This window comes from Ambystoma mexicanum, chromosome 4p (genome assembly GCF_040938575.1).
Source record: "Ambystoma mexicanum isolate Mex_15411 chromosome 4p, UKY_AmexF1_1, whole genome shotgun sequence".
NCBI lineage: Eukaryota > Metazoa > Chordata > Amphibia > Caudata > Ambystomatidae > Ambystoma > Ambystoma mexicanum.
In genome coordinates this window covers 97,574,827-97,589,222 of record NC_090927.1, presented here as the reverse complement: position 1 = coordinate 97,589,222, position 14,396 = coordinate 97,574,827, and the positions used below count along the sequence as shown (strand labels likewise).

The 14,396-nt window shown below is 51.5% G+C and overlaps 1 protein-coding gene across 2 annotated transcripts in view; it reads left to right on the top strand.

Moving 5' to 3' along the window:
* GCKR (glucokinase regulator) overlaps positions 1–14,396 on the top strand; it is a 460,619-nt gene that overhangs the window by 386,257 nt on the left and 59,966 nt on the right. For both annotated transcript variants that reach the window (XM_069605446.1, XM_069605445.1), the window contains 4 exons: positions 193–261; positions 6,439–6,512; positions 11,363–11,429; positions 11,592–11,645. In XM_069605446.1, the coding sequence (XP_069461547.1) occupies positions 193–261; positions 6,439–6,512; positions 11,363–11,429; positions 11,592–11,645 (264 nt within the window). The remainder of the gene's footprint in view (positions 1–192; positions 262–6,438; positions 6,513–11,362; positions 11,430–11,591; positions 11,646–14,396) is intronic.

Here is a 14,396-nt window from a genome sequence, read left to right as displayed (position 1 = left end):
GATGCCCACGGGCTTAGAGTGCTTTCCAAATGTAAAAATAAATAAACAAAATATGGGTTAATCACCCTGAATTTTTAATCGGGTGGAATTGGAAACGGTTGAACTGTCAGCCAACGCGCATGCGCGAGATTGCACTTGCTGTGACGCCTCAGACCTGAAAGGCTCTAATGTGTTTTGATTGGCTCTCCACAGGACCCCGAGGACGGGCTGATCGTTTTGAGTGGGTGCGGTGCTTCGGGGCGACTGGCGCATTTACTAGCGGTAAGTCTACTACACGTGGCCTGGATTGGCGTGCTTCGTCTTAACCCCAAAAATGGTTCCCTGCAAAATCATTCCCAGTTGCTCAGCACACCCCCCCCCCACACCAGAAACAAGATGCATAGGCCCTCAATATGCCATTATTGTTACAGGTGACCCTCCCAATGTGCATTGCCCCTTTAAGGGGATGTGTTCCTCCCACGTGTGTTGCCCCTTTAAGAGGGGCCATGACTGTGTCATGGCCCAAGCTAATAAAAGGAGCTCCTGCAGGCACGTGAGACAGAGCGGCTGCAGACTCTCAAAGAGGAACGACTGAGTCCGTGTCTCATTATCCATGTAGGCCCCAGGCCTACACGTGGAGGCGCAGGCCTGCACGCCCAGACACTGAGGGACTCGCCTGCCAGGATGGCAGTCGAGGTCCCCTCGGTCAGAGGCCTGGCAGGCTGTGACCCCACGCCAGGGTACCAGAGGCCCTGGCACCCGGGGCCATGCCGGATGTCCATGGCAGGCCCCCACCCCCACACATAGAGGGACTGCACGGCGCTAGCATAGATAGCGCCCGGGGCCGCCCGCCGGATGACCATGGCCGGCGACCCCCAACAATGGCGACGAGGACCACGAGTCCGCGTGGCCCCCCTGCTGCCAGTAAGTGGTGGAGGGGGAAAGAGGAGCGTCCGACCCCACCGCGGGTCCAGCGTGGCCTGCGCCTCACCGCCACAAAATGGGCGATGTAGGCCCGGGCTGCCCTGCGGTGGGGCACACACCCCGCGGCGTTCCGCCGCAAAGAGAAGAACGAGAGCGGCGGCTGCCGCGAAGGAAAGGAGGTTCCTGCGGGGAGAGGGTGAGGCCCCTCCCCCCAACGACATCCGCCGCGGAGCGCGGGCGCGCTGCCCTGGCCTTGCGAGGATGAAGAAGAGATGGGGCGGTCTCTCTCACGTGAGAGCTGTGGAACACCCGTCCCCACCCCACCAGAGGCGGCGTTCCGCACCCTGGGTATGTGATACCCGACGCTAGAAGAGAGGGCGGGGAGTGCCCATCACCCCTGAGTGCCCGATTCCCTTTCCGCGACAGGGAAGAATATGGAGCGGCCGCAGCCGCGAGAACAAAGGGAAGACCGAACCCTGCTGGCCGACTCTCCCTGGCCGCGGTCCTTGGTGAAGAGATTACTCGGGCGGCCAGGGAAGGGTCGGCCTGAAGTTTTCCCCAGCGGGTTTTTCTTAAAAAAAAAAAAAAAAAAAAAAATGACGCCTCCTGCCGAAAACAGCGATCGGCGCGTGTGCGCACTGATCCCGCCCGGGAGAGAAAGAGGTGGGTGCTCGCCCCTGCAAGCCCCAAGCCAGAAGCCTGCCAGAAAGTAAATGGGGGAGAGGCCCACAAGACTGACCTCCCGATGGGAAAGAAGTCGTGCTGCCCCAGGGGAGAGAATTATGTCCTGGGCAGCCGCCAAAAAAAAAAAACAAAAAAAAAAAGAAAACGGTGCTCCAAACCGGAGTGAAAACAGGGCGGTGGATTACCTGTGCATCAAAAGGGAGCCTGTCCAAGAAGAGAGAGGAATACCCAGCTGTGACAACCGGAGGCCGTATTGCCTGCACGGCCCTCTGTGCTCAGCGGTGCAAGGTCCCACCATGCGGGAGAGCTGCGGCCGCAGGAAAGTGAGTGGCCGCCGCCCCATGGGCGGCGGCAGGATCCTCCAGCGTGCTGCCCTGCTGAAGTCCCTGTAAAGGTCCCAGGGCAGGCGTGGAAATGAACAGCTCTGTGTCAGAGCTAAATGAAAGTGCCTGGCGGCTCCATGTCAGAGGTTGGACACAGGTTCATGCTATGCGAACAGAAGCACATGGCCCTCACAGTATCCTGAGCCCCACCAGCGCAGAACAATGAAGTGCCATGGGTCACAACAGAGGCAAAGAAGGATCGAAAAGGGCAATCCACCAGCACCAACGCATGTCGCAGTGCTAGTCAGATGAGTATTCGGATGGTCACTACTAAGAAACAAAACTATCTGCAAGGTCAGTGTAACGCCAGCCCAACAGTGCCTTCGTCATTCGTCTCCTGCTGTGAACTTGGGAGCAAATCTCAAAAGAACAGAAAAACAACTGGCCCCAAACGTGCACCCGGCGGTGCCGACACTCCCGGTCTACTGGCTGCCTGTGCAGTGAAGTCTTAAAGGACAGTAAGAGGTGTGTGCATCAAACAGAAGGAGCCCGGCTGTAGTGTGGAAAAATAAATAAATAAATAAATGCTGCCAATAGCTGGTCCAGCTGGCACGCTCGGCCGCATCCTGGTGGCGCGCAGCTCTCTACAAACGTGTCAAGGCTCGGAGGGGCTGGAGGAGTCCCAAATGGGCAGTTGGTGCCAGACATCCCACCAAAGCACCCTCCCTTGTGGGCTGGTTTGGCAACACTGAGTTCCTGCTGTGGTAGACCGTGGGCCACCCAGGTCTGCCAACTGAACTGAAGCGCTCTCCACTGGGGCACCCTCAAGCATATCCCACGGCATGAAAGCAGGTTGCTGCCTGATGGGACACTCTTCGGTTTGCCACTTCAGGGACAAGGACTGTGCTGTTGCCCCAGCATATCTATGCCGCAGCTAATAAGAGGTGGTCGTTGAAAGCCCTAGCACATCAGTAAGGGGACTGGTGTCACGAGGACATCTAAGGGGGGCTGGTTTAGTTGCTGCCAGACACTGTGGGTAGCTCCAGCAGCAAAGGAGAAACAACTTTCCGTTGCCAATACACATGGGCACTCAGACGTTGGTTTCGGAGTGTGAAAACCTAAGTGGTCAGAAGCTATCACGCGCCAATCGACTGTCGACTGCTTCCCGTCTGTTGTGACTCCCTATCCCCACATCTACACCGAGGCATGCAGCTTTTCCCCCCTATACTCCCCAAGCATGGGTGGCAGAGAAGGAGCCCTGCCACTCCAACTGAAGAGTGTTCTATGTTAGCACAAGGACATTGAGGAGCCCTGGTCATCTGGACCAGGAAGCAAGACGCTGCCCGTTCCACCGGAACTGAAGGGGACATTGATGTGCCGGGCCTCCGGGTCGGAATAAGGGAAAGGACGGACTCTGCACACTGAAGGCAGAAATGGGTCACCATAAGAGATGCTGCAGGCGCAGGACTGGTCAATTGTGAAGGCCCCAAGCACTGGACCACGGTTGCTCTGCACCATCTGGTAGCCCGAGGACGCCCCCACTGCTGTGGAGAGACCTAAGCAGCAGGCAACCCCAATACTGGACCGCCACGGCCACCCTGCCTGTCCCCCAGGTGGTTTTGGCACCGAGCCACAAAAGGGTCCTCAACTGCCTGCCACGGTTGTTGCCCCACATGCCATGTCGTCACAAGGCTAGTCCAGCTTGGCCTTGGGGAAAGTACCTGCCAGCCCCCGAACTCAGCCAACAAATGGTGTCCGACCAAACCACCACCCAGAAGTGGTGCAGCGGACAGGGTATGGGTTGCGGCTCATCCTGAGTGCTCGTGCGCCCTCCTGCGGCCCTGGAGGAAAGAGACACTCCTGACTGGGGGAGCAACACACAGAAGGGGTGAGTGATGTCCTGTCACCCGTGCCCGACCCACAGCACAGGAAGCAGCCTGGACGCCGGATGTCCATGGCAGGCCCCCACCCCCACACATAGTGGGACTGCACGGCGCTAGCATAGATAGCGCCCGGGGCCGCCCGCCGGATGACCATGGCCGGCGACCCCCAACAATTATTAACCCCTTAACGGCCGGGCTATTATGCCTGTCTATGCAAACAGGACGAGCATACTCGTGAACAGTTAGAGGGAAAAACCACCAAAACCCATGTGAAAAAAAGCAAAATGCATGCAGGACTACCCACATTCACCAACATGGTCCGCCAATCAATTCTAACGCCATAGGCCTGATCCAATTCCATGCACAACTTATTGTCCAGCGTGCACGAATGCACGAGCTAATACACTTGCAAGGATCTTGTGTTGTCATTGTTACCTGCATGTGAGTAAGTATTCTGTAACAGCGCTACGAGGCCTAAGGGCTGCTAAACTGGCGCTGTGAAAGTTGGTTGAGTGGCTTCACGCTAGAGAATCCCTATGGTTTATGCTTGTGAATTGTGTTTTATGAATGTCAGTTTCAGTGTTTTATATAATGTTTTGATCATTTGAATTATACATCTTTAAAAAGTCCTTGGAACTGAAGCACAATACAAAATACATTTAAAAAAAACTATAATCAGAGAGCCCATGTTGCCTGCCACACCAATAATCATATTGTATGGCAACTGTAGTGGTTTACATGCCCCCCAAGTGGCTCGCGTTTGTGGAGGAGTAACCTCCATCACGCATTCCTTTTCCATTACTCCTCCTTTGCAGGGATTGGTGCAGCTGAGAGGGGTCACACAGTGTAATTTGTGACTCCGCCTCCTCATCCTTCTGCTCCTCCCTGCAAGTGCCGCAGCATCTACACCTGTGTGTCATTATCATGCTGGTGTAAATGCTTTATTGAATCCGCCTGCTTTTTACACCCCCAAAAAGCAGACGGATGCAGTAGGAATCTATTGTAAAGTCGGCCTGTCGCGGCGCGCAGCGTTTCCTCACTTCCTCCATGCGGAATGCAAAAGGCAGGGGCCAGGTAAATTCTGCCTCCACCTTGCACCTCCCTTTTGCACCCCAAGGTGCCAATGATTAAACATATGTGGAGGGGACCACCGTTTGCACTTGAATGCAAAAGTAACAGGTTCTCTCGCATAAAGTATTGCCCCTTTTCTCTTCATGAAAGTTTTTACATATTTTGTAAATCGCCTGGCAGGTCTAATTATAGTGTTTAGTCTGTTCAGACTGCTGTGTGGCGAACCATCGATATCTAGCGCTGCGAAGTGGCTGCCTCGCAAAGTAGCACATTGCAAGATCAAAAAAGAGAAAAAATACCCCTGTTTTACGCCGTTGAACACGCAAACTTTACTTCAGCTGTAAAGTTTGCTCAGGGAGTAAGTTAAGTTCTTATTTGCCACCTGTATGCAGCCTGCAGTGCCCTCGCCATCCACGTGCCTTGGGCCTTGGGGCGGGATGAACGATGGTTTCTGTGAAGGGGTGTAATACAGAGAGGAAACCCGCAATGTGAACCCCTGGATTTCCACCCTTTATCAAAAACAATCAGAAGAGCTGGGAGAGGCCGCGTGCGCTGCTCCCCAGGCGCTGCTCCCCAGGCTGGTTATACTTGTACTCAGATATCGCGACACTTAATGTAACTGTGAAAGCGGCGTGTTAGAACATCACCGACTGAACTTTGAGAGGACGGATGCTAAAGCGCTTATTGGTGGTTATTCTGTTTCTAAGCACTGTTCTCCAGGGTAATAACATGTGGGTGAAGCGTGCAGCCGTGCCTAAAATTCGCCCCCCCCCCCGGTTCCACGGATATCCGGTCAAACCCTGGTTTCTTCTGCCTTGCCAGGAGAAGGTGACTGCACATTCTTCCATTGCAGCAAGCGCTGGCACCTCGTGCATGCTGTTACACCGTGCACGTGCTGCACCTGTGCATGCACATGTTCCTGGATTGCACTTGGGTTGGCTGTGCCGACACACTAGGCACGCCCAATCCATGCAATTATCGAAGTTGCGGTGGGAGTGAGGTTGCAATGATGGCCCCCACTGCAGCAACGCCATTGCACAGATCTGCACAGATTCATTGCATGTAGCTGATGAATAGACCACGTGTTCAGTGAATCCGTGGAGCATCTGCGTCAGGTGTGGAGGCTGGTCACACTGGCAGGGAAGGGTTCAATGGATGGGCGTGGCTTCGGGTTGGCGCCTTATGCCAACAGATCACTCCGCTGGGGATCTTTGCTCTCATGATGGCATTTGCATCGGGAGTGCATATCCACATCTTCTCAGATGGTCTACTCTACTCCAGCCAGCGAGATAGCTCAGCAGGTTAGACACTGGTTGCGTTTAAGACTGCAGGGCTTAGGTTTTAGCCACTGCAGGGGTGACTTAGGACCCTTCTTCCTTCAGGGGGTTACACACTGAGTGCCATTACATTTCCTAATAATAGCCCCCATCATTACAGTGCTTGGGAACCGAAGGAATACAGCATGAAGTGCTATTTGAAAGCATGTTATTATATTATTCTAGTTTCGACACTGTGATGAGAGTGGTGACATGTATCCTGGTGGTTGACATGTGTGGCTCGCCATTCTCTTTCAGAACTCCTTCAATAAGTTGCTGAAAGGCCTGCACCGGCCACCGCATTACACGTACATCATCTCCGGCGGCGACAGGTAAGATCATCCTTCCAGGGGTAGACCTACGTGAAGTCAAGAGTCTGGCCTCCCACCCATCACTGGGATACCCGATGGGACAGATCGCAGGGGATCGTGTTGTTCCACTTGTATTGTGCTCTTCATAGATTTGAGGTGGCCTCCTGTCCGTCGCGTTTCATTACACTGATGGGGTTCTATCTTAAAATATCGACTGAACAAACATTGTGAGTCACTTCACTAACTCAATGAATCTCGAGTTCTGTATTTATGGTGTTTGGTTGTTTTTATTATACGGGCTGTGGTGGGTCGGAAGAAGGAGTCTGACTCTTTAAGGACATTCTAAGTCACTTTTATTGTAAGAAAAGGGCCTGTCTTTCCCTATTTCTATAGGACACAACCTAGCTCAAGGCACTGAAGGTGCTTGTCTGTCGTCAGGAAGTCCCAAGGAAAAAAAAGTCACTCAGTCCGAATCTAATTCTACCTTGCCCTAGCACTAAGATAGCAAACATAAGATTGGCTTGATTCTCCTGGTGTGCAATATCTTCTGGCAGTCTCTTTGTATCAATGTCTCTATTCCTCGGGCTGCTTGTCTAGCACAATCTTTTGTAATAGTCTCTGTTTATCTCTTGAATGAACTCGCGTAGCTCTTCTACAACAGTCTTTAGTTTTGTACTCTCTTTACACGTTCCTCGTGAGGCTTTCTCACATTCTGGTTGGATGTTTTAGACCTCTCATACACTATTGATCCTGGCTTTCTCGACTTGGCTGAGGTTTGTTCCCACTTGGTATTTCCCCTCGCATGGGTTCTCTCTTTGCAACTATCTTGTTGTGTTGATAGTCTTGTCTGTCCTTCTTTCTCCTATTTTCGTCTTGGTGCTCCTATAGTAATTTCCCTCCTCTATCTGATCTTTGTTCAGAGTCTTCATAGACTTCCCACACAGGGTTATTCAGTTTCCTCTTTATACAATTCCAATTTCAAAGGTTTATATTAAGCAACTCGTTGTTTGTGCCGGGATGTGTATTTGGCTGCCCCGCTTCTCCCGTTCTTCCGGCTACCTCTCTGTATGTTGGGGAACCTTTGAAGGCCATGGCATTTGCTCGGACGATTCTCTTTGATGCTGACTTTCTCGTTCCTTGGTTTTGTTGTGCTCCCATTCTCAGTTTCCCTTCTGTCGTACACAGAGGTTCCCAGTTACTTTCTCATTCTACATTTTCTTTGGTCTCCCGTTCTCGGCTTCTCTTCTGCCGTATACAGGGGTTAACATTAGGAAGCAGTTTGTGCTCCTACTTGCCTTCTCTGATGGTCTCGGCACATTTCGTCAGGCGTCCATCCCGCTACGACATGGATGTGGTCTTGCCACCACCTGACACAGGACTCTGCTTTCCTGTTTCCCAACTGCTCCTCCGTTGTTGGAAACGCCGGGTCTCCAGGGTCTCACTCTTGCATTCTGCTGCTCTTCGGAAGCCGCGGGCACCATGGCTCTTCTCAGGTCCACCTCTCCAAGGTGTGATCATGCCAGGGGGCTCCCCCCCTGCGTAGGGTACTCTCTGCTGCTCTATGTTCCTCCACTCATCCCAGTTAAGTATGCATCTCCTCTTAAAGAGACATTCACCTTTCCTTCTCTGGGCTGGTTGGTTCCAGCATTGCCTTCAGCCAAATATGCAGATTTTACATTAGTCTTCGTAGCAGATAGTCCCATGTATGCTACTATGCCGTGTGCCTTAGGGAGTTTCTCACAGGAACGGGAGCGCTTGTCCCCTAAGTGGGAGTCTCTCCCAGTGGTATGCTACTAGGCCGTGTGCCTTAGGGAGTTTCTCACAGGAACGGGAGCGCTTGTCCCCTAAGTGGGAGTCTCTCCCAGTGGTATGCTACTATGCCGTGTGCCTTAGGGAGTTTCTCACAGGAACGGGAGCACTTGTCCCCTAAGTGGGAGTCTCTCCCAGTGGTATGCTACTATGCCGTGTGCCTTAGGGAGTTTCTCACAGGAACGGGAGCGCTTGTCCCCTAAGTGGGAGTCTCTCCCAGTGGTATGCTACTATGCCGTGTGCCTTAGGGAGTTTCTCACAGGAACGGGAGCGCTTGTCCCCTAAGTGGGAGTCTCTCCCAGTGGTATGCTACTATGCCGTGTGCCTTAGGGAGTTTCTCACAGGAACGGGAGCGCTTGTCCCCTAAGTGGGAGTCTCTCCCAGTGGTATGCTGCTATGCCGTGTGCCTTAGGGAGTTTCTCACAGGAACGGGAGCGCTTGTCCCCTAAGTGGGAGTCTCTCCCAGTGGTATGCTGCTATGCCGTGTGCCTTAGGGAGTTTCTCACAGGAACGGGAGCGCTTGTCCCCTAAGTGGGAGTCTCTCCCAGTGGTAGGCTGCTATGCCGTGTGCCTTAGGGAGTTTCTCACAGGAACGGGAGCGCTTGTCCCCTAAGTGGGAGTCTCTCTCAGTGGTATGCTACTATGCCGTGTGCCTTAGGGAGTTTCTCACAGGAACGGGAGCACTTGTCCCCTAAGTGGGAGTCTCTCCCAGTGGTATGCTACTATGCCGTGTGCCTTAGGGAGTTTCTCACAGGAACGGGAGCGCTTGTCCCCTAAGTGGGAGTCTCTCCCAGTGGTATGCTGCTATGCCGTGTGCCTTAGGGAGTTTCTCACAGGAACGGGAGCGCTTGTCCCCTAAGTGGGAGTCTCTCCCAGTGGTATGCTGCTATGCCGTGTGGCTTAGGGAGTTCCTCACAGGAATGGTAGTCCTTGTCCCCTAAGTCGGAGTCTCTCCCAGTGGTATGCTGCTATGCCGTGTGCCTTAGGGAGTTTCTCACAGGAACGGGAGCGCTTGTCCCCTAAGTGGGAGTCTCTCCCAGTGGTATGCTGCTATGCCGTGTGGCTTAGGGAGTTCCTCACAGGAATGGTAGTCCTTGTCCCCTAAGTGGGAGTCTCTCCCAGTCGTATGCTACTATGCCGTGTGCCTTAGGGAGTTCCTCACAGGAACGGGAGCGCTTGTCCCCTAAGTGGGAGTCTCTCCCAGTGATATGCTGCTATGCCGTGTGCCTTAGGGAGTTTCTCACAGGAACGGGAGCGCTTGTCCCCTAAGTGGGAGTCTCTCCCAGTGGTATGCTGCTATGCCGTGTGCCTTAGGGAGTTTCTCAGAGGAACGGGAGCGCATGTCCCCTAAGTGGGAGTCTCTCCCAGTGGTGTGCTGCTATGCCGTGTGGCTTAGGGAGTTCCTCACAGGAATGGTAGTCCTTGTCCCCTAAGTGGGAGTCTCTCCCAGTGGTATGCTACTATGCCGTGTGCCTTAGGGAGTTTCTCACAGGAACGGGAGCGCTTGTCCCCTAAGTGGGAGTCTCTCCCAGTGGTATGCTGCTATGCCGTGTGGCTTAGGGAGTTCCTCACAGGAATGGTAGTCCTTGTCCCCTAGGGGGCAGTCTCTCCCAGTGAGGTGCCACTGTCCAGACCCCGAGGGAGTGTCCTGCAGACCGGGCTCACTTCCCTAGCCTCAAAGGGGGAGGCTCCGCATTGGGGGAGACGGGACGAATACCTTCGATTCGTCACAGGGCGTGTAGACTTTTAGCTCAAAGGAGGGCTTCCTCCGCTCGCATCTGCTTGCTGCCATTTTTGTTGTATTTGGCCCGACTCCTGCTCTGCTTCTTCAACTTTTGGAGCAATCACCCATCGCCTCCCACCTTCCTGTCCAAATGTTCAAGTGGTGTAAAACTAGGTCCAATGTCACACCCAACACTAAAAGATGCATTTCTGGTTCCCAAATCCATCTGTTTTGCGCTGCTTCACATTAACACTAAAAACATGGATCCTGTGTTTTAGAGTCAATGCTTTTAACGTCGATATTTTAACTGGACACCATCTCCGTACTTACCCAACTTCACCCTTCAGTATCCCCCTGTTAGGATCTACTGGGCTACTTGTGTATGTTTCCTTGTTTGCCATTCATTGTATTCACTATCCAGCTTTGTTTGGTATCGGAAAGTTGGTGCTGTCATGTTACTATCTCTACCCCATCCCTTGCGGCCTGTTCATGGCATTTCCAGTTCCCCAGGCAGAAGGCCACTCGCCTCTGAGTTCTTTCAGTTAAAAACTGTAAAGTTACCACGCTTCGGTGTTTCATGCATCTGAGTGTCACGTTCATATGGATCATGTCCACGCAAAAATGTCTCCTGGCAAAAAAGCAGGTTTTTTTTGCGGTGACATTATTACATTAAACATACAGGGGACACCCCCGCAACCCCTGAATTTTTTAACAAGGGGGGAAGGGTAATGGCTTTTCCTGGCGACATTATATATGGGGACATTATATATGGGGACATTATGTATGGGGACATTATATATGGGGACATTATGTTTGGGGACGTTATGTATGGGGACATTATGTTTGGGGACGTTATGTATGGGGGACATTATGTATGGGGACATTATGTATGGGGACATTATATATGGGGACATTATGTTTGGGGACGTTATGTATGGGGGACATTATATATGGGGACATTATATATGGGGACATTATATATGGGGACATTATGTTTGGGGACGTTATGTATGGGGACATTATGTTTGGGGACGTTATGTATGGGGGACATTATGTATGGGGACATTACGTATGGGGACATTCTATATGGGGACATTATGTATGGGGACATTATGTATGGGGACATTACGTATGGGAACATTACATATGGGGACATTATGTATGGGGGACATTATGTTTGGGGACATTATGTATGGGGACATTATGTATGGGGACATTATTACCGGATACCGTTCATATTGCATGTTGTATGATACTCACTCAGATACCTTCCAGGCTTACTATGTCAGATATATGTGCATGATATGGAATTATCATACAGTGTGCATTTTCTTTGCAGGTCCTTGGTAACGTCCCAGGAGGCCCCAGAGGACAGCCCAACACTAGGCGTTGCCGAGCTGGAAAAGGTAGGGTCCATCCTAGGGGCAGGTCCGACTCTTCTGTTAGAATAATATCTACAAGAAATTACAGTGCTTAGAAGAGAGAGGCATCTGGCATGAAGCACTATACATGAGACTACGATTACTATTGTCATTATGTTTCACATTTTCATCATCATCCCTCTGCAGGTCTGCGAAGGGAAAAAGAAAGTGGTTTTCTTTGGAATCTCATGCGGCTTGTCGGTGAGTGCAGCAGTCATCGACTGTACGGCAGTTTGTTGCATTCTATTGAAGTGATTTCACTGTACCCTTTGTTATAGCACTGTACAGTACTGCATTTTATTATACTATATATGCTACTAGTCTATAGCAATGCATTTCATGGTACTGCAGTGTTTCCCACTCTACAGCAGTGAATTCAATGGGCCTGGAGTGTATTGCACTAGCATCCATGTGGTTACTACAAATGAAAAATACTGAATACTAAATGCTAATTGTTTATTCTTCTATTTGTGCAATTATGTGAGGGGAGAGACACCCGCAGCACCCCCTTGCTCCTCTTACACAATTATCTTTAACCACCCCCACATATAACTGCACCATAATTTGGGGGGGAAAACAAGGTATTTTTGCAATCTGTATTTTTGCATTCAGTATTTTTGCACTCGCAGTAAACGAGCGATACCTTACGTTGAACTGCCACGTAGTCCTTTACAGAGCGTTGTATTCCATTTCAGCACAGTTCACCTCATTACCGGTATTTACGATGTATGTTTGCTGGTAAAGTCGAGGAGATCCCTGATGCTAACAGCTGTGAGGATCTCCTCTGCATTTCCTCCACAATTATAATTTGGCTGTGCGAAAAAAATGTGGTAAAGTCACAGGCCCTCATCAGGAGGTTGGAGGTAACCATGCCGCTTTTAGCGGCATGGTTGCCTCCTTACCGCATTTCGGGCCCGGGTTCCTCAAATGAGGATTTACCGGGCCATCGCAACCTTGGCGGACCCGGTAATTCCCCGTCCGAGGAACCCGGACCCGGTCCATCCCCATTCCCATTCGAGCCCCCATAGGGCTCAATGGGAATGGGGATGGAGCTAACAACAGGCCCGTTAATGACGGGCCCGTTGTTAGCTCCCTGGTGTCCTCGCGGGACCTGGTATGGACGCCTGGTTTTTCCAGGCGCCCATTGCGGGTCCCGCGAGGAGACCTCGTGGTAGGGCGGAATGGGTTTACCGCACTGGCACCTTTACCGGTGCCAGTAAACTCATTCCACCAATCTCCTGATGAGGGCCACAGTAATGGATTTGCCACCACTTTGCCACTAACTTTGGCTGCAGTGACAAACTTGGAATGTGATCCAATGTGTCTATTGCATCGTGGTGAGTTGTATTGTATTGAGACATATTTAATTGTACAGTAGTCTCTTTCATTGTATTGTCTTAGTGCAAAATGATTTTGTACCGCCTGATGTTTTTAGTTTCCCATCTTGTGGGCAGGTTTAATGACAGTGGTTGCCTTACAGGTGAGCAGTGCTTTAAGTGGGCCGGGGCTAACTGGGGTTGAGCCCACTCAGTCTCCAGAAAAGGCTCCCGAGCCGGGGCCCTGCCCGGGCACAGCCCCGACTAGCCCCAGCCATGCTGACACCTGAGGCAGTCCATCTAGCAGCTGCACAGTTACACAAGCTGCCTGCAGGTGTCAGCACTTCACATTAGAAGAAATCAAATGGCATGTCCCCTCGATGGACAGTCTGGAGTTATATTGGGGATTCTACTTCAAATAACTTACAGTCTGGAGTTGCTGCATCAGCAAGATCCCTTTCAGCTGCCTGTCTGGAAACCAGTTTCTAACATATGGCATGCTCATCTCTCTCTGCAAAAGATCCTTTCTCCAGTCTGCCTGGAAACCTGTCATTCAGTAAGTATCACTTCTCCCGAGCCAGCCAATGCCTTCAAATAAGATCCAGAAATCTCTTGATGAATCGCCAATCTCTTCTCTCTATCTGTGTGCAAGGTATTATATAATCAAAAACTCCTCCCTATGACTTTCAAGGGATCCCCCGAGCTGGCGTGGTGGGAGAAGGCTTTCGTATCAGCACCCTATTCCAGTTATTTACTCCCTGCTCCAGCACAGGGAGTTAAAATAAATATGGTGCCTGACCTGGCATTGACCAGGGAGCACCACATTTTTCTTCCACTGCCCGGGGCGCTGCTACCACTAAGGCCAGCAAAGGTTACACATTTGTAAGTTATCAAAGTTGTTGCGTGCCGGTGTGTATCTGAGCATCGGGAGCTGGGAATCAAGCACAGAGCCATATTTCACTTGCTGTACCACTGGGAAAATGCCCGCATGCGCAAAGTGTGTGGGGACTTCTTTATTTGCTGAGCCATGACCTGTAATGTCACCTGCTTGTGCTGGTGTGCGTGCCTGCATGTGTGCAAGTGAGTGATGGGCATGAATCAGTCAGCCCTCATTCAGCTAGGAGATAACTTAAGTTAAATGTACAGCTAGATGCAAATGTAGGAAATGGCCAGGGGTCGAAGTGTAAAAGAAAGCAGTGGAACTATGTTCCCCCTGCCTCGTCCCCTTATATTATGCACCCCTCGTGCCCTTCACCCTGCGCCTGTCCAACTCAATACTCACCCATGTTCAAACCACACACATGGGTCCTTCTTTTCCTCCACTCCACACCACACTGCTGTGCTTTACTACAGTGCTATCAAGACTGATGAAAACACAATTAAATAAAATGCATTTAAATGAACACCATTAGTTTGTCATTGACCCCCAGAGCATGCAGCTTTAAGCAGCCTCCCCCTTCCAATCACTCACCATTTGCACCTCTTAACGGACATGCCCAGGACAATAGACCCGCCCCATCCATCCATCAACCCGTCCGTCTATTACCTGTATAACTGGCTGTGTCTGCAGTAATTCATGCGTAATTGCTGAAGACAAAGGCAGATCACTGCCGAACAGGGCTTTGTGGCAGCTCGG